Source organism: Triticum aestivum, chromosome 4A (assembly GCF_018294505.1).
Source record: "Triticum aestivum cultivar Chinese Spring chromosome 4A, IWGSC CS RefSeq v2.1, whole genome shotgun sequence".
Taxonomy (NCBI): Eukaryota; Viridiplantae; Streptophyta; class Magnoliopsida; order Poales; family Poaceae; genus Triticum; species Triticum aestivum.
Window position 1 is genome coordinate 105,534,909 of NC_057803.1, and position 19,169 is coordinate 105,554,077.

Here is a 19,169-nt window from a genome sequence, read left to right on the forward strand (position 1 = left end):
CGCCTTGTCACGCCTGGGCCTTCCCATATCTGTCGCATATTTGGGTTGGATACGAGGGGTGTCGGTTAGCCCAGGTGTTTAAGTCCAGTTTGAGGCACCCGCTTGGGTCGGGTTTTCCTGACCGGTCACTTACCGGGCCATCCGCCCAGGCGATGAGAGGGTTTAGGGTGCCCGGCAGATGCTCTTATTCTTTGCTTTGAGGGCTAATAAATCTTTTGCAATAAGTATTTGAGTTCTTTATATCTAATACGATTTTTGGACTTTAAAGTACTTCCACCTATCCATATTTTTCTAGCATCTTTGGTATCATGCAGTGCTTGCTCTCACCTCAAGACATGGTGCAAACTTCGCCGATGCATCCAACTCCATGGAATGATACACTCTTTCACACATAAGCCTCATTATATCTTCCACAAAACAGTCACCATACCTGCCTATCATGGCACTTCCATAGCCATTCCGAGATATATTGCCATGCAACTTCCATTGTTACTATTTACATGAGTTGAGCATTCCCTTGTCATATTGGTTTGCATGATCATATAGAGCTGACATGATATTTTGTGGCAAAGCTACCGTTCATTATTATAATACATGTTATGCTAGATCATTGCACATCCTGTTACACTGCAAGAGGCATTCATTTTAGTCACCATGTTATTCATATGTTTATGAGTTTTAAGTTAATAAAAGTGTGATGATCATCATTATTAGAGTGTGCCCCTACCTATGAGGATATGAATTGGAGGAGACTTATGGGTCCTCGAAAAAGAGGGGATGAGGTCCATGAGGCCATTCAAAAAAGAGAAGAAAAAAAGAAGAGAGAGAGAGAGAGAGAGAATGAGAGATAATGAGAGAGGTGGCACACTACTATCCTGTTACCACACTTGTGCTTCAAAGTAGCACCATGTATTTCATATAGGGAGTCTCCATGATTTTCATTTTGATATTCTAGTGGGATTTTTACATTGTAGAACTTGACATGTATATTCTGATGACGAGCTTCCTCAAAATGCTCGAGGTCTTCATGAGCAAGTAAGTGTGATGCACACCCACTTAGTTTCATATAGAGAGCGCTCATACACTTGTAGCTCTAGTGCATCTGTTGCATGGCGGTCCCTACTCCTCATATTAACATCAATTGTAAGGCCTCTCCATTACCTAACGATCAAGCCTCATTGAGGTGAGACTTTCCTATACTTTTTTTTCTTCCCTTATAAACCACAATCGCCATTCTCTTTGCCATCCAAATTGCTATGTCCTTGGCTCACACTGAAGTATTACGTGAGAGTTGAAAAAGCTGAAGCAAGAAAAATTATGATTCAATTGCTTGGTTTGGCACCAGGGTTGTTCATGATTTGATATCTTTATGTTAGGAAGATTGAACATACCATAATTTTCATGATTAAGTGTGTGTAGATCATGTTCTTTAGCGTCTTCATTTTGGAAAGCAATGATTTTTATTAGTATGCTTATGTATTATTGTTTCAATTTCAAACTGATAGACTATTTCCCCGAATCATTCATGTCCCAATATTTATATACCACAATTACATCATTTTATCAAGTACATTCATGTAGCATTCAACATAAAAAATTATTTTGTTATCGTTTACCTACTCGAGGATGAGTAGAAATTAAGTTTGGGGATGCTGATACGTCTCCAACGTATCTATAATTTTTTACTGTTAAATGCTAGTATATTATCACACCACCCTAACTTGTGGGCCCCTCATGGCTCTACTTATCCTAATTCCTAGCCTACAAATTCTCATATATTATGAAACCCTCATAGCGAGACCCAAAACAATTCTATCGCCACCGCAAGCATCTGTTCCAAAGCAATCCCATCTGGAGCCATGTTCCGGTACTCTGTCGGAGGGGGAATCATTGGGGAGGCCATCTTCATCAACCTTGCTGCATCCATGTTGATGTGTGAGTAGTTCCTTTAGGACCTACGGGTCCATAGTTGTAACTAGATGTCTCTCACTCACTCACTCACTCACTCTCTCTCTCTCTCTCTCTCTCTCTCTCGATCTTCAACACTATGATCTTCTCTAAGATCCATCTAATGTAATGTTTTGCGGTCTGTTCGTTGGGATCCGATGAATTGTGGGTTTATGATCAAATGTTCACTAAAATATTTTGAATCTCTTAAGGTTTATTTGTTGCATAATGTTATAACTTTGTATTTATCTCTGATCTACCCATCTACTTTGCCCAAGTTTGATTGATTTATCTTCAGTGGGAGAGGTGCATTGTAGTAGGTTCAATCTTGCGGCGATCTTGCTCTATGACGGGAGGGGCAAAGGCATGTATTGTATTATTGCTAATAAGTATAAAACGACGGGGTGTGCTCATATTGATTGATCTCACTTCTTCCACATTATGTCATCTTGCTTAAAGCATTACTCTGTTTGTATGAACTTAATACTTTGAGATGTTTGCTAGATAGTGGTCTTGGAATGGAGTAATAGTAGTAGGTGCAGTTGGATTAGCGGTCTACTTGTCATGGTCGTAATGCCTATGTAATGATTATGCCATAAATGGTCACAATTATAACTATGCTTAATTCTATCAATTGCCCAACAATGTTATGTCTACCCACCATTGCTATGCTTTCGAGAGAGATACCACTAGCGAACCTATGGCCTCGGGGTCTATTCTCCATTAATACTACGTTTCCTACAATTGCTTCCTTTTCTTTTCTTTTACTTTGCATATCACTATCTGTTTTAATCTTGTGGCTGGAAAGAGCAAGGGGAGTGAGGCCCCCCTTGCCTTTGTTGGGTGCAAGCAATTATCTTGTTTGTGTGCAGGTGTTGCTAACATTGTTCGTGTGTTGCCTCCTACTGGTTCGATAAACCTTGGTTCTTAACCGAGGGAATACTATCTGCTAATATATTGCTTCACCCTTCCTCTTCGGAGAAATCCAACAACTTCATCGTGAGTAGCATAAGGTATAATCATAAGTACATATTCTGTTCAAGTAAGAATACATAAGTTTAGGCTCCACCACACAACACTTATCAAGGCAATTAAAACAAGGTTAATGAAATTAGGTGAAATTCCCACCTCCCCGAGAATGATTTGATCCTTATAAGCAATATAACTGGCTTGTCCCTAGCATAGTTAAGGGTTGAGACACTTATTGCACCATCGTACTTTTGTTGCAATTTACATTCTTGTAATTCTTTGCTTTGTCGTATATTGGTAGTCTAGAAATCATTGTAAAAGTAATCCTGACAACCTAACATTCTTTGCAGCCTTTACAATGATTTCTTGCTATTTTCCATCAAGCAAATTCTTATTCTCCTTCTTTCATTTGACACTCTACTTATCGAAAAAATTACAATTGATCTCTGACACTTATGGGTTATTAGCCGCGATCACTCAGCTCGTCGACAAGGCGATATAACTAGACGTACTTAGGCTACCATTGGTAGATTGCTAAACCATGCATGATCACCTCTCATCACCGCCACAACGCTCCACCCACCTTCTTTCTCATCGTCACCCTTGAAGTTGTATCACCTGTTGATGCCACAACCCTTGGGTGGTTCACAAAGCCACCCATGGATCCTTATCGTTGTCGGCCAGACGGGCTTTGTCCGACAACCTCACTTGAACAAGGCGAGAGGAGTGTGGTCGGTTGGTAGCGGGGGAAAATGACGTCGGTTGGCCGCTTGAGTTGCCCAACCGATGAGTTGGGATTTTCTTTAGACTTGGATTTATTAGTGGAATTTTATTGGATTATTATAAGGGTGCATACTCTATTTTGAAAAGAGAAGATTTCCCAGCACACTTGATGGTTTCCCTACCAATTAATTCCTATATAGATTAATGTTAGGCAGTCTGAGTGCTTCATCTTGAACTATATCTTATCACGAAAACTAAGAAAAATCTGATGTGTCCCCATAAGAAAAGAGAGAGTTATTATATTTTAATCTAGATATAATTCTTAGCACCAAAACCAAGACAAAATCATACCTTTTCGCTCACAAAACACATTAAATTAGAGGGGTTTTTTAGATACGACAATATGATACAATCAATTAGAGGAGCCATATTTGACAACATATTCAATGCATATGATATACCTTAAGATATGATGCATTGGAAGTGCCCTTTTAGGAACATATTGATGTCTTCTTATATGTTTTTCATTTTTTCTTAGTCATGTAGCCATATTGTCTTTTTAAGTGTTTTGGCTTGCATTTATATAGTTGGATATTTGCCATCTTTGTAGTCGTGAAACATGATAAATGTAACATTTATTGTTGATTTACAAGGGTTAAAAATAAAAGAATTGGGATTGGTCTAGTTTTAGGAAATAGGAGCATGCATTTATTCTCAAATGAACTATACATTTGGAACACTATTAAATATTAACAAGCTATTTTCTCTAACCGGTATAGCTATTCTTTTCTAATGTATTTAATACATGCTTTTAGGCCAAATGGGCAACCGCCGCCGACCCATGTACTAAAACCATCTTCAATGGCTGATTTTGTAGTAGTATTTTTAGATACAACAATATGATATAACCAAATAGAGGAGCTATATCTAAATATATGTTTAATGCATGTGATATAGCTTAAGATATGATGCATTGGGAGTGCCTCTTTAGAAATATATTGATGTCTTCTTACACTTTTTGTTTTCTTTTTCTTAGCAAACAAGCTAGATTTTAAAAAAGAAGTGATTTAGCTTACATTTATACAATTGAATAGTATTACTCGAATTTACCTATATAAGAGTTGCCAGATATTTTTTTGTACCTGGTCTAGTTTTATGAAATAGGAGTACATATTTATTCTGAAAGGAACTATACATTTGGAAGGCCTTTAGGTACTAACAAGCTATTTTCTCTAACCGGCGTAGTAATTAAACTAGATTTAATTGTACAAGTTATTTTGAACTAATTGGACTTTTTTTTATTATGCTAGTTCAATGAATTTTGGTTCTGCCATAGTTGGTAAAAGAAGAAAGTAATTACTCATCTTGTGATCTTGGGCCATTATACATAGTACATAGCATAATCAAACCCGCATACTAGTATTTCTTCATGAACAATGTACGTAAGATTACTATAATTATGGGAACGACCCGCATGATAAGTGAATTACACTAAGCGCATCTATATATTACAAAAACTAGGCCAACGTCCTTGAGGATATTATTAGTGACTGTACATTTACAATGCTAAAATTTGCAATCGCATGCGTTATTTCGTTGAGCATTGTGCACCCTCCAAACCCACAAAGGCCACGAACTTGTTATCTAAAAATTATCCGGCCCTGCTGCCCTGCCCCGAAGAAGCTCCGGAATCTTAGCACCTTTTCGAGCATCACCCCTGAACATTCTCCTCCACCAGCACCGCATGCATAGCCTCTCAAAACCCCCGCAAAAAAGAGAAAAAGCCGCAAGAAAATCCGAGGCCTCCCAAATTAATCCAGGGGAAACCCCCTAATCTAATTGTTTCCCCACGTTTCTATTTCGCGACTGCTAAAAACGGCCCGCTAATCTCCTCCCTAAACCCCCAGCGATTAACAGGGATCGCTCCTCGCGTTCGTGGCTACGAGAGACTCAAGGACCGCCCGCGATCCAACGGCGGTGGGCGCCCTCAGGAAACCGACGGCCGGGATCCTCGCCGCGTGGCGCGGGGCGGTGGGTCCACGGAAACTACTCCCGCCTGTAGGAAAAAGCTCCCTCGCGTGGAAGGGCGCTGCCGCTCGTTGGATCGGGGACGGGGGGCAGGTGGACGGCGACGAGTGGAGGAAGCGGTCGTTGGCGTGTGGGCGACCGGGTGCAGGCGGTGGGCGCGTGGTTTAACAGGGAGCAGCAGGTGGCGTGGGGTTGGGGGGTTTAAGAAGGGGGGGTTGGTTTTGAGGGGTTTTGGCCAAACCACACCACACGTCCGCGACAGGGGAGGGGAGAACCGGAGGAGGAGGAGGAGGAGAGAGGGAAAATAAATAAAAAGGGAAGCCACAAGAGAGAAGCGAAGGCGAGGGGAGGGAAGCGAGCGAGGGAGGGGGAGGAGGAGGAATAAACCAGCGCGCGGTCGCCTGCCTGTTGGGTGCGGGATCTCGCCGGAGGGTTCCGCCGCGGAGCCCCGTACGGTGATCCGGGGCCGGTTGGTGGGGGCGATCGGAGGCCGCCGTGGATCTCTGCCTCTGAGGTGAGTCCGGCCACGGGGTTCCGTCGAATTGTGCTGAATTGCGAGCCTCTGTGCCTGGGGCTCGCCTTCGTTGCTTGGGTTTGGGGAATTCGGGGAACTGGGGCTGCCTGGGGTTTTCTTCCGGCCTCCGGGGAGGCCCCAAGCCCATTTCTGCCTGAAACTCTTTTGCTTTGCTGTGATCGGCGGGTTCCGACGCCGGTCATGGTGAGAATTCGGGAAATTTGGAGCGGGAGGCCGCGCATTTCGAGCTGTTCGTCTCAGGCCGCCCCATTTCGGACGAAATTCGCGTCGAATTGCGGGAATTAGGCGCCAAGATCCGATCTGGCGCCCGGCGATTTGAGAATTCTTGCTTGGTTTTCACCCACTGGGCTTGCTCTTCTTTCCCTCTTTTTTTTTTAACCGACGCGTCCGCTTTCCTTTTGGCAGTTGCTTAATCTTCACGGATTCCGATGCATGTGAGTTTTTTAAAGGCTTTTCTCTTTGATCGCCTGGCGTGCTGGTTTGGTTTGCCCGGCGAATTTAATTTTCTTGGGTGCATTTAATACGGCGGCGAAACCATTTCAACCCAAAGATTGTTCTCTCCGCTTACTAGTAATTTGGATCACGAGAGCAAGTACGAATTCCCTCCATTTCCTGTGTTCTTTTGATGAAACCAATTGGGTTTGGAGCGCAGCTGGTTTAAAAAATTCTCATCATTTCGGGCGCTCCATGCCCGGCCCTATCCTCCTGGGGTTTTGGGACTACAATTTTTGTAATTAATTGCACTGCTAACTATGATCATCCCCTGTTTAATTAATCAAGGGTTTATCCGAGATTTATCCTGACTTGTTGCGGAGATCCCAACGAATGATCTTTCCTTTTTGTACTATAGCAACCACGTATCTTTTGTTGTTATAATTGCTAATGGGATTTTAATAATTTATTTGCAGATCTGTGTTCTGGGACGAACCATGAGCAGCGCAACCACCGGTTGTTAACTCTGTAAATTACAAGCAACCGAAACGAGGCGCAAGAAGAATGGTGTTCCAGAAGAGGACGTCGTCGGAGATGGAGTCGTGCGGTGGAAGCCACGTCGCGGAGATGCCGCGCGTCCCGAAATCCGCGAGGGTATGCCGCTTGCGCCTTTCAGCGTCCAAATTTGGTCTTGCTGCTCCGGTTGGCGAGTCTGACAGCGGTGGCGTCTCTTCTTGTTTCTTGAAATGTGCAGGGCAAGAGATCGGTTAGGAAGAAGGAGAGCCAGGGCCAGGCGATGTGCGCGTTTGACCTTCTCGCGACGGTGGCCGGCAAGCTGCTCGATGAGGGCGAGGGCTCGCTGGGGAACATGAGCGCCGGCTCCCCGGTCCTCGCTGCTTCTGCCAAGGATGTCTGCGTGAAGCAAGAGCAGTGCGACGAGGAGGGGAAGCACCTCAAGAATGATGTGATGGACCAGGATAGCTGCAACGAGAGCGCGTTGATTTCCCACATTGCGTCTCAGAGACTGGCGGATCACCATTCTCGGAAGGGGGAGGATCTGAATGAGGTTCCAAAGGCAAAGTCTGAGGCTGTGGACAAGGAACCCTCGATGATAAGTTGTACCAAGGCTGACTTGGGTAGTAATTTCGGGGCGATCGCGGACAGGTGGTCGCCTGAATCCGTGGAGTCAGGGGCCTTCACCGGGGATGCAGCGGCAAATGTGATGGCATTGTCCGCAGCAGCCTTCAACAAGAGCGCCCCTGACATGTACAATCTTCTCGACCCCATGGATGTCGATGTGAAGCCGCCTCCTTTGGTCAGCTCTGACAGCACCGGCGAGATGCCACTATATGGCTGCAAAATTCACAAGTCCGTCTCCTTTCCGAGGGGTCCGAAAGGAGGAGCAGAGTATTCTGTAGATAGAGAGAATGGTGATGATGATGATAAATCTTCCGGGTGCACGCATTCGAGCACCGCCACTAACAGGGGCTTCAGGCCCAATTGTACAGCTGACCAAAGTAGGGTGAAGAAGTTCCTCGCCTGCAAGTACAGGAAAGTTGCTCCAGCCAGAATGCACAAAGGAGATCTTTCCTATAGTGGTGAGCATTGGGTCTTCTCACTATACTTTGCCTTTCAAGTAGCACTTCATTGATGACATACATGTTTAAACCAGCTTAATCTCACTTGAATTCATTTTTCCTGCCAGATGCTGACCGGAAGCCTTCTTTCCGAAACAAGAAAATGTATTATACGCGGCAAAGGACCCAAAGGAGTACATTTAAGCGAAGGAAGATGTTGGATCGTCATTCAACTCTAGTATCTGAAGAATTTGCAAAATCAAATGCAAAGAGAACCACAAAGGTTAATGCAAGAGAACCACATGCTGCTTCCTTGGAAGGTTTGTTTTGCTTGCACCCGTGCGTTCCTCTTCAATTTTATTTCTCTCTTGTCTTGTAACTTATTTTGGCGCAACACTTCTTCTGCAGCAAATAAGGGCAGCAACTCAATGCCATTCCATGGATCTTGTAAATCAAACGATTGCCATGGTATGTATAGTACCTTCAACCTTTTTTGGGTTATCCTTAATTATTAGTTAAACAATATCCTTATTTTTTTCCAGTGAAACTTAAGATCAAATCTTTCAAGGTGCCTGAACTTCTAATTGAGATCCCAGAAACTGCTTCTGTTGGTTCACTGAAGGTATTTTCCAGACATTCTGCTCTTGTTTTTTCTTTACTTGTTCATGCACATAAATAGACACTGGAAGGATTTCCTTTCCCCCCTCAATGATTATGCGTGTGGTTTAATGTGTACTTTCGATGCAGAAAACTGTTCTGGAGGCAGTAAATGCCATGCTTGGAGGTGGTCTGCGTGTGGGTGTTCTTCACCATGGAAAGAAAATCAGGGATGATAGCAAAACCTTAATGCAAGCTGGGATTGGTCATGATGATATTCTGGACAACATAGGCTTTTCACTGGAGCCCAACTGTACACGGCATTCATCACAACTTGCAGCTCCTGAAGATATCGAATTCCTAGAAACTGTTGAAACCACTGAACCCCTAGCAAGGTATGGAGTTATGCTCTAAAACAATAATAGTTGATTTTCTACAATTTGATATAAATCTTCAACGTTTGTAACCTGAGTCTTATTGGTGCGCTTTATTGAATGCAGGATCGCACCTGCTGACTCATCCTCGAAGCACGGCGAAGTAGATGCCTCACAGGAGCTTGCATTGACACCCTTGACAGCTAATTACCAGGGAAATGATCATGATTCAGTGCACTCTCCTGGGGGCATCTCCTCACCTGAGAAAGCTTCAGCAAACTCGCGAGCTATTGTTCCAGTTACACCTGTAGATTCCAGCGCAGGGGCGATAGTTCCAGCAAACAAGGCGAAGAGATCAGCGGAACAGGGGCAGCGTCGAATCAGACGTCCCTTCTCTGTTGCTGAAGTGGAAGCACTTGTGCTTGCAGTCGAAAAGCTTGGAACTGGAAGGTACACATCTTATTTCCTCATTCAACCTGGCATTGAAAATCTCTGTTTTGTTTCTGACTAATTGTGCGATCTCATGTAGATGGCGAGATGTTAAACTTCGTGCTTTTGACAATGCCAAGCATCGGACCTATGTTGATCTCAAGGTAATTGCTGTCATATACTTTACTTTGACTTTGCAAGTCTTTTCCTGTCTAATTAGATCAAATAAGCACATAGCTGTCACACATTATTAAAATTTTATGATGTTTGGCTCGACTATTTTACTCCTGTGGCAAAAGCTAATTTCGGGGTTTGGGCAAGTTGGCAGATTCACAAACAGTTTGGTGCTTGTGGGTTTTAGGTTCCTTACCATGAAGGACAGTCTAACCGTACTGCTTTTCTGTTAGTACTAGAAGATTGTAGTTAGGCTCTATCTTTCTGGAAAACCAACCTTGTGTCCGTCCTTATGATTCAGTTAGTGCTGTCCTCACGCATCAACTTTGTTGTTTGGAAGGGTCAAGTGGGCAGCAGTAGTAGCAGAATGGTTCACCTAGAAATAAAAGCAACCTACTCTTGCACGTCAACTAACACCGTTGGGACTTTAGAAAAAGTCTCATCAAAGGATGAGATAGCCTTTCGTTCGTTTACTAAAGCAGAAGCTTCTTGGCTGCGCAGGCGCAGCACCTGTAGGCAACTTGACTAGAATCTATTCTTTGGTCAAATTTGATGAATGAAGATGGTGAAGTTTGAACTGGCATGTTCTAACCGTGTCAAAATTCTCATCATGTCAACAGGACAAATGGAAGACGCTGGTGCACACGGCGAGCATCTCGCCCCAGCAGCGGCGCGGTGAGCCGGTGCCGCAGGATCTGCTCGACCGGGTCCTTGCGGCCCAGTCCTATTGGTCCCAGCAGCAGGCCAAGCTCCAGCCTAAGACGCCCCCACTGGCTGAGGCTCGCCTGCTCACCTAATAACTCCCATCTCAGTCAATGGTCTCTTAAGAAACCATTCCAGCTTTTGTATAAAGTCAGTAAGTCAGCCAGTCAGCCCATTCAAAGGAGGTTAAGGAAGATAGTAGAAAAATATATATACTACATAAAAAAAAGGTACAAGAAGTATTGACCGACCGAAAATTGTTGTAATATCTACTCACCAACTATTCTTTTAAGCCAGGGTTCTCTCTCCTTGTGAATTTAACCAAAGGAAAGGGTATTTCTTTGGCAAATTGTACATGATGATGATGATGGAAGAAGAAGATGATTCATTCCATGAACTGAGATCTGCAGTGACCACTACTAACTCACAATTCTCTGCAATTGTGCTAAAAAAGAAGAGCTTCAGATTCTTTTGTTCAGTTCAATTCATTCTTTGTTAAGAGGATGAGAAAGGTGGACGGATAAGGAGGGAGGATCTGTGCTCCCCTTTTCCTATTTTTCTTCTTCTGTTACTACTTAGTTGTACTATTTTCCCTTCACCAATCTTGTAGCTATTTTGATCCCCTCAACATTGTACTTGATCAACTAACAATATTAAAGGAATTTTTTATGCATACCCATTGCCCCCCTTAAACTATGTCTCTGGCATGTGATTTTGTTACTGTATTGTGATCATATGATTATTGTACTTAGTTCTGAAAGTGATCCTGCTTGGGATCAGGCCGCAGAGTTTATTTATTGGTGTCTGCGTAAGTACTGCCGCCAGAGGGTTTGATTATTGTAGATTCTTATCCACTGGCGTCAATCATAACACTCATGTGCCAAAAGTTTACCGCTGCCAATGCTGATTGTACTACATGAGCAGTAGTTAGATCTCATTTTTTTGCAAGGAAAAGCGGTAGTTAGATCTTAACTTGCCATAATCCCCAGAAATAGCAGTGTTCAATTTTTTTCCCTGTTAAGCTAAACATCGTACTAGTATCTTATTTAGCACTACCAATACTTTTTGAAGTACGCGTTATTATTATTTTTGATGGGGACGTTATGAAGTTAACTACACTTGTGGTCATCTATTGTATCGAGAGGGTGAGAGTTGTTCACAAGTTTCTCACCCTTAGCTGTGACTCTTCCTCAAGACTACGAAAAATCTACCGCCCAGCCATGCGGTAGATCCCTTCAACGTGAAGAAGACACATGGATCGTCTGGCTAAGGTAGCTAGCTGTTCCGTATATCCCAAGTATACCGTGTGTGTGTGTTCCGTGTGATGATTGAGGGCTGAAAACCCGGAATAATCCCATGTGTTCATGGCGTGTATGGAGGCTTAGAAAAAGGGACAAGCTAGGCAAGGAGAAGGATGCAAGCCAGCCAGCCAGCCAATGAGTCCATGCTCGCACGCATGGAGATGGAGGTGAGGAAGAGGAGAGAAGAAACCCAAACAGGCTGGCTGTTGCTTGCAAGGATCAACTTAAATTAAGTGGGCGATCCAACACCGACACCTAGGCCAGCAAAGCAAGCACAAGCACCTGCCCCATTGGCCACAGGCTACGTGATGAGTATACTTAAACTAAGCCCAACGACACTCTCTCCGGCCAGATGGACCGCAATTAGAGTAGCTCCTCTTCCTTCCTCAGATCTGATCTGATCGGATCGGATCATTTGTCATGTCAAAGTGTTCCTCCCCTTCTGCACAGCCTGGGCCCAGCACGGCAAGGCCACAACAAGTAGAGTAGTAGTACCACGTACTACATGGAGAGGGCCGGTGATATTTCATATGTCAGGTGAGGTCGACGGTGTCTGCCTTCGTTGATTGGTACGCCCAGATTATTATGCGTTATACTTACTCGGCATTATCCTCACAAGCTGAATGATTTAAGCGGGGAGGTGGAGTATCTGAGGAGAGAAACAAGCCGCTGCTAGTGGCGAGGCTAGGCGGCACTGTCACGTTCCCTCCCATGTGGCCCTCGCGCGCCAGTTTTAATAGGCTGACCGTGATTTGGTCGCGACATGAGTTCGGCTGCTGGACGGTAGTAAGTCTGTTAGGCCGGTCTGCTCTGCTGCGTGTGAGATCAGCTGCTTCCATGTGCCGTTTCTAGAGTGCGGTGGCTTTGGTCCGTTTCTCCCCCATCTCTGGATGGGGTTTTGTGATGTTGTACTGTTTTGATAAACGGCCTGATCCTTTTTTCCTTCTAAAGAGAAAGAGGACAAAATATCTTTCACACATACGCTCGCAAAGAAACGCACGCAGCACCTCCTATAACTCCTAAGAGCATGGTTAATAATATAGTCGACCGGTGGCTATAACATGTTACCATGTCATCTATAGCCAATGTAATAGTCAATATGTATCGTAATGAGCTACAAGGAAGTATTACTTTTTTACAATATGACCCACCATACACTCTCACATCGCTTCTTGGAGACCGTGCTACAGCCGGCTATAAATCTACAACCCGCTTATCTTCTCTATCCTCTTCTCTCTCATCCAACTCAGCAAAGATATAGTATTTTAAGTATTATGGCCCTCCTACGTCACCTTATTATACTTGCTCTAACGCACAAAACACCTAGTCTAGGTTTCCATGACATTCCGTTGTGCAGCCGTCCAGCTGCCTCGTCTCCAATGGCCTTAGGATCATGGAGGCATGGTGGATCCTGTTCCTTACCGGCAGAAGGGCTGTGTTTTAGATGTTTTTTTAGTTTTTATAGGGTCTGTGTTCTGCACAGGAAGACGAGGCGACGACGGCGGCTGAGGGTGTCCTGTATTAGGGGGTCCTCGGACAGCCGGACTATATACTTTGGCTGGACTGTTGGACTATGAAGATACAAGATTGAAGACTTCGTCCCGTATCCGGATGGGACTCTCCTTTGCGTGGAAGGCAAGCTTGGCAATTTGGATATGTAGATCTCCTCCCTTGTAACCGACTCTGTGTAACCCTAGCTCCCTCCGGTGTCTATATAAACCGGAGGGTTTAGTCCATAGGACGACAACAATCATACCATAGGCTAGCTTCTAGGGTTTAGCCTCCCTGATCTCGTGGTAGATCAACTCTTGTAATACTCATATCATCAATATCAATCAAGCAGGAAGTAGGGTATTACCTCCATCGAGAGGGCCCGAACCTGGGTAAACATTGTGTCTCTCGCCTCCTGTTACCATCCGCCTTAAACGCACAGTTCGGGACCCCCTACCCGAGGTCCGCTGGTTTTGGCACCGGCATTGGTGCTTTCATTGAGAGTTCCAATGTGTCGTCATCATAAGGCTTGATGACTCCTTCGATCATCGGCAACGATGCAATCCAGGGTGAGGTTTTCCTCCCCGGACAGATCTTCGTATTCGGCGACTTCGTATTGCGGGCCAACTCGCTCGGCCATCTGGAGCAGATCGAGAGCTACGCCCTTGGCCATCAGCTCAGGTTTGGAAGCTTGAACTATACCGCCGACATCCGCGGAGACTTGATCTTCGACGGATTCGGACTCATGTTAGGTATGTCGCACAGTCACGATGAGCATGATTTAGCTCTGCCATCGGACAGTGTTCGGGAGATCACACCTGTAACTACTCCGGCCCTCAATCCGAAACAGATCGCGCCATCCGAGGACGAGTGGATGGACCCCGCCACAGAGACCGCACACTCGGCGGCGATAGAGCCGAATACCAACTTCACCTCCTATGAGACCTGTGTTGCCGGACACTCGGATTCGTCCCCGGCCATAGACTCCGAACCGCTCGCTTCCGTGCCCATCCAATCTTATTGGGCACCGATCATGGAGTTCACCTCTGCGGATATCTTTCAGCACTCGCCCCTAGGTGACGTACTAAACTCATTACGGTCTCTCTCCTTGTTAGGAGACCCTTGGCCCAACTATGTCCGGCTCGAGTGGGAAGCGGACGGCGAAGAAATTCGTTCCCCACCCATCACCCACTTAGTAGCAACTGTCGACGACTTAACCGACATGCTCAATTTCGACTCCGAAGACATTGACGGTATGGACGACGATGCGGGAGGCGAACAGGAACCACCGCCCACAGGACGCTGGACAGCCACCTCATCGTATGATATATACATGGTGGACACCCCCAAAGAAAGGAATGGCAATAAGGCAACAGAGGATAATCCCCCCGAGAAGCAATCCAAGAACCGGCGTCATCGGCGCCGCTCTAAGCCCCGCCATAGCAAAAAATAGCGATACCGGTACAGGAGACAATAATGCTGCAAATAGTGCCGAAGACGAAGACAATCCCCTCCAGCCAGGCTTCGAGCAGGAGGATGTGCAAGCCAGCCCTAAGGAACAGGCAGAAGACGGAGAATCAGAGGATGACAATTACATGCCTCTCTCCAAAGACGAGGTGAGCCTCAGCGACGAAGAATTTATCGTTCCTGAGGATCCTGTCGAACAGGAGCGCTTTATGCGCCGGCTTATTGCCACAGCAAAAAGCCTGAAGAAAAAAACAACAACAGCTTCAAGCTGAGCAAGATCTGCTAGCGAATAGATGGACTGAGGTCCTGGCAGCCGAGGAACACGAACTCGAGTGCCTGAAAGTGCGTTATATCGACTAGAGGGGGGTGAATAGGCGATTTTTATGAAAGTCTTCAAAACGTGGAAGTTATGAAGACAAACAATAGAAATAAACCTATTACCCTACAGCGGAAGGTAGACTACACTAGGCAAGCCATAGTCAAGTATTCAATGGAGTGAAAGCACAATGACTAATAGCAGCAATGTAGTAAGGATCAGGTAGGAAGATATTATGAAGCCAAACAGAACACGCAGTCACTTAGTGAAGATAAAAGATAGTGCAATCATACAATGGCTTCACAAGGACCAACAGTAAGTAAAGGGAAGGAAAGGATGAAACCAGTGACACGTTGAAGACAATGATTTGTTGGAACAGTTCCAGTTGCTGTGACAACTGTACGTCTGGTTAGGGCGGCTAGGTATTTAAACCTAAGGACACACAGTCCCGGACATCCAGTCCTGAACATGCAGCTCAGGACACCCAGTCCTCACCGTATTCCCCTTGAGCTAAGGTCACACAGACCTCGCCCAATCACTCTGGTAAGTCTTCAAGGCAGACTCCCAAACCTTCACAGACTTCGTTCACCGGCAATCCACAATGTCTCTTGGATGCTTAGAACGCGACGCCTAACTGGCTGGAGGATTCACAGTCCTCAAGTGTAATAAGTCTTCAGATCACACAGACAAGAAGACTTAAGTGATGCCTAATTCTCTTTGGCTCTGGGTGGTTAGGGGTTTATCCTCGCAAGGAATTCTCTCTCAAAGGCTTCGAGGTGGGTTGCTCTCAAACGACAAAAGCCGTACACTAACTCTGAGCAGCCAACCATTTATGGTTGTAGGGGGTGGGCTATTTATAGCCACTAGGCAACCCGACCTGATTTGTCCGAAATGACCCTAGGTCACTAAGGAACTGACACGTGTTCCAATGGTCAGATTTCAAACTCACACGGCAACTTTAATTGGGCTACAAGCAAAGCTGACTTGTCCGACTCTGGACAAGATTCGCTCTCATAGTCTTCACTCGAAGACATAGGTTTTGGTTAAGCATCACTTCAGTCATTCTGACTGGTTCTCTTGGACCCCACTTAACAGTATGGTGGTTCCTATGAATCAACAAACAAGAAAAAGAACTACGAAAGATCTAAGTCATCGAGCTCCATAGGCTTCATGCGATGTCTTCTCTTGTCATAGTCTTCAATGTGAATATCTTCATATACCACCTTTGACATCAATGTCTTCATACATTTTTAGGGGTCATCTCTGGTAGGAAAACCGAATCAATGAGGGACTTCTACCTGTGTTATCCTGCAATTCTCACAAACACATTAGTCCCTCAACTAGGTTTGTCGTCAATACTCCAAAACCAACTAGGGGTGGCACTAGATGCACTTACAATCTCCCCCTTTTTGGTGATTGATTACAAACTAGTTGAAGTTTTCAACGGGGAATATAATATGTGAAATTGTAAAGGATAAGGAATTGTCTTCATAAGTTGCAAGGGCTCCCCCTGAAGATATGCATATAAGTAATTTGCTTTTGGAATGCAAATGCACATGGTAGGTTGTGCTTGTGGAGATCCTCTTCAACTTATGATGACAATCCATTATGCATGTGAAGGTATGTGAAGATAATGACATGCATAATGGAAAATGGACGTCTGCAAAATGATCTAAGTGCGGAATTTATCGTCGCACATGAGGAATTTATCATCGCATCACAAAATGGCAAATAAGTAGCAGACGACCATCGAGTTTAAGTGTTACAACTCAAAGAACCAAATGTATCAAAACGAGAGTTGTAAACACGAAGCAAAATATGAAGCACCCGCCCATATGGACCCGCTTGAAGACTATCAAACTCATATGCTTCTCCCCCTTTTGTCAGTAAGGACCAAAAAGGTTTGAAGACATAGAGCATCTACTCGTTCCCATGAAGAGTAGGTGAAGCAGCAGGGTCGTCGGTGGTGTTCGGCGGTGCAAAAGAACTTGGAGCAGTGTCGAAGCATGCTGAAGGAGGTGGCGGTGAAGTAGCATCGTCTTCATCCTCGATCACTCTGGCATTCACAGTTGCAGCAGAGGAAGAGAACTCAGAGTCTTCAAGAGACGGAGTTCTTCGCAGCACTGCCCTTCGAGGAGGTGTGGAGTCAAACTTGAAGCGCTCAGAGAAGCCATCTTCTTGAAGATCATCTTCAGAACACATCAGCGTCAGCCCTTTCCATGTGCGTCGAGAGGTTTCATGGGAAACAAAGGCATTCTTGGTGGCAAGATTGCGAATGCGATTAACATCCACCAAGAGGCTTTGCATTTGACGCTTCAGCCAGTCATGATGCCTATCCTGTTTCTGATGAAGAGCCACAAGAAGCTCTCGGTCATTGAGAACACGAGTGCGCTTCTTGGGTCGTTGGGCAATGGTGCTATCAGTGGCTTCAGTGAGAGCAGGATGCGGTGCACGTGTAGTGCCAGCCAAAGGATACACACGAGTGACTACTTCAACTCCTTCAATGTTCTGAGAAAAACTTTGATGCTCCGCATTCTGAAGACTTAGAGGTTCCTTGGCAGGCTCAGGATAGATGGCTTCAATAGACATATCCACATCAGGCAGAAAGATCCGATGATTGCGAGCAGATGGCTGATATGAGATAGCGGAGTGAAGTTTGATCGGCCGCATTACCCATGGGGCGTAGAACTTCAAGCCAAACAGATTAGAGCCTGATGCAGCAAGTTGGCGAATGAATAAGTCCTGTGCATTGAAGCATTTGCCATGAAGAATATAGAAGACCAAAGTCTTCATTGCACCTTCCAGCTTGGCATGTGGAGAGTGCCCTTTGATGGGCCAGAGAGTTCGCCTTATGATGTGATAAATAGTCCTTGGCAGATACTCTAGGTCTTCAACAAAGAACTCTTTGGGATATGCAACATCTTGGGGCAATGGCTTCATCATACTGAGCATCTGACTCATGTTAGGTTCAGGCTTCTGAAAGATGCTCTCCACAGCTTCACTGTGAAGTTGACAGCCAGATTCGTAGAGATCGCCAGGAGTGGGTAGACCAGTGAGCTCAATGATGTCAAAGGCTTTGGCTTCATGATGAACATTTCCTGTCATCCACTCCAGGACCCAAGTCTTCAGATCTCTGTTATACCCGTGGATGTGAAGTGAGGCATAGAATTGGAGCAGCAACTCTTCATTCCAATGCTCTTGGTCAGTGACGAACGGCAGCAATCCAACCTCTTTGAAGCAATCCAGAGCTTCTTCCAAACAGGGCAGACCAGCTATCACTTCAATGTCAAGACGCTTGTGTGGGAAGATGCGACCTTGATTGTATAGAATGCAGGAGTAATAGCTTCGCTGTGGATAGCTCCAGAACCGATCAGATGATATTCTTTCCCTTGAGTAGGGGTTCCTGGAGCTATTGAAGAATGTGTTGTCTGCTCTGAAGCCATTGATATTGAAGGATCCAGGTGCTGATGCAGGACCTGGGAACCTGGGCAATCTTGGGATTGGCTTCTGTACCTGAGGCCTGTGCTCAACATGATAGTCAAAGTGAGGACCGGCAGTAGGCGCAGGAATAGAAGCAGTGGGATCAGTGGCTTCGCTAACTTCTGGTGCTTGGGTTGGTGAAGGCTCCACATTAGCTTCAGCCATGATAGCGTCAGTGGCTTCAGTGGTGTTGGTGGTGGCAGCCTCAAGATTTTTAACCTCCACTTGACGAGCTGGAGGGTCGGTCACAGTCACGTTCTCCTCGAGAACTGCTTCTTGGTGGGACAGGGGAGTAGCAGCTTGTGGGGCTTCTTCTTCATCGGCTGATGTAGCCGGAATGTCTTCAGCAGTTTCAGCTTCAGACGCAGAGACTGGAGGCCTTGGTCCTTTGCGAAGCCTGCGCAATGCAGGCGATGCCTGTGGAGTTGGTGTTGGCTGGGCCTCAAAGTCTTCTTCCTCTTGTGGGCGATCAACCCATGAAGCATCCTGAGCAATTGGCGTCAGAGGACGACCAATGCTGATGAGTTCGCTGTGCGTTAGCACAGGCGATGATACCTGTTGGTGCTCGAGCTGAGGAAGGACTGCATCATCTTCAACATGGTCATGGTGACCAATGTCTTCAGCAGC

At 45.4% G+C, this 19,169-nt stretch overlaps 1 protein-coding gene across 1 annotated transcript; it reads left to right on the forward strand.

Annotated features, from left to right (window-relative positions):
• The first annotated feature begins 5,900 nt into the window (after nucleotides 1–5,900).
• LOC123085443 (telomere repeat-binding protein 5) lies at nucleotides 5,901–11,160 on the forward strand. Its single transcript, XM_044507073.1, has 10 exons — nucleotides 5,901–6,181; nucleotides 7,111–7,288; nucleotides 7,389–8,232; nucleotides 8,340–8,531; nucleotides 8,620–8,679; nucleotides 8,754–8,833; nucleotides 8,959–9,203; nucleotides 9,309–9,632; nucleotides 9,712–9,775; nucleotides 10,406–11,160. The coding sequence occupies exons 2-10, from the start codon at nucleotides 7,199–7,201 to the stop codon at nucleotides 10,580–10,582; spliced, it is 2,076 nt and encodes a 691-aa protein (XP_044363008.1). The 5' UTR covers nucleotides 5,901–6,181; nucleotides 7,111–7,198; the 3' UTR covers nucleotides 10,583–11,160.
• The last annotated feature ends 8,009 nt before the right edge of the window (nucleotides 11,161–19,169 follow it).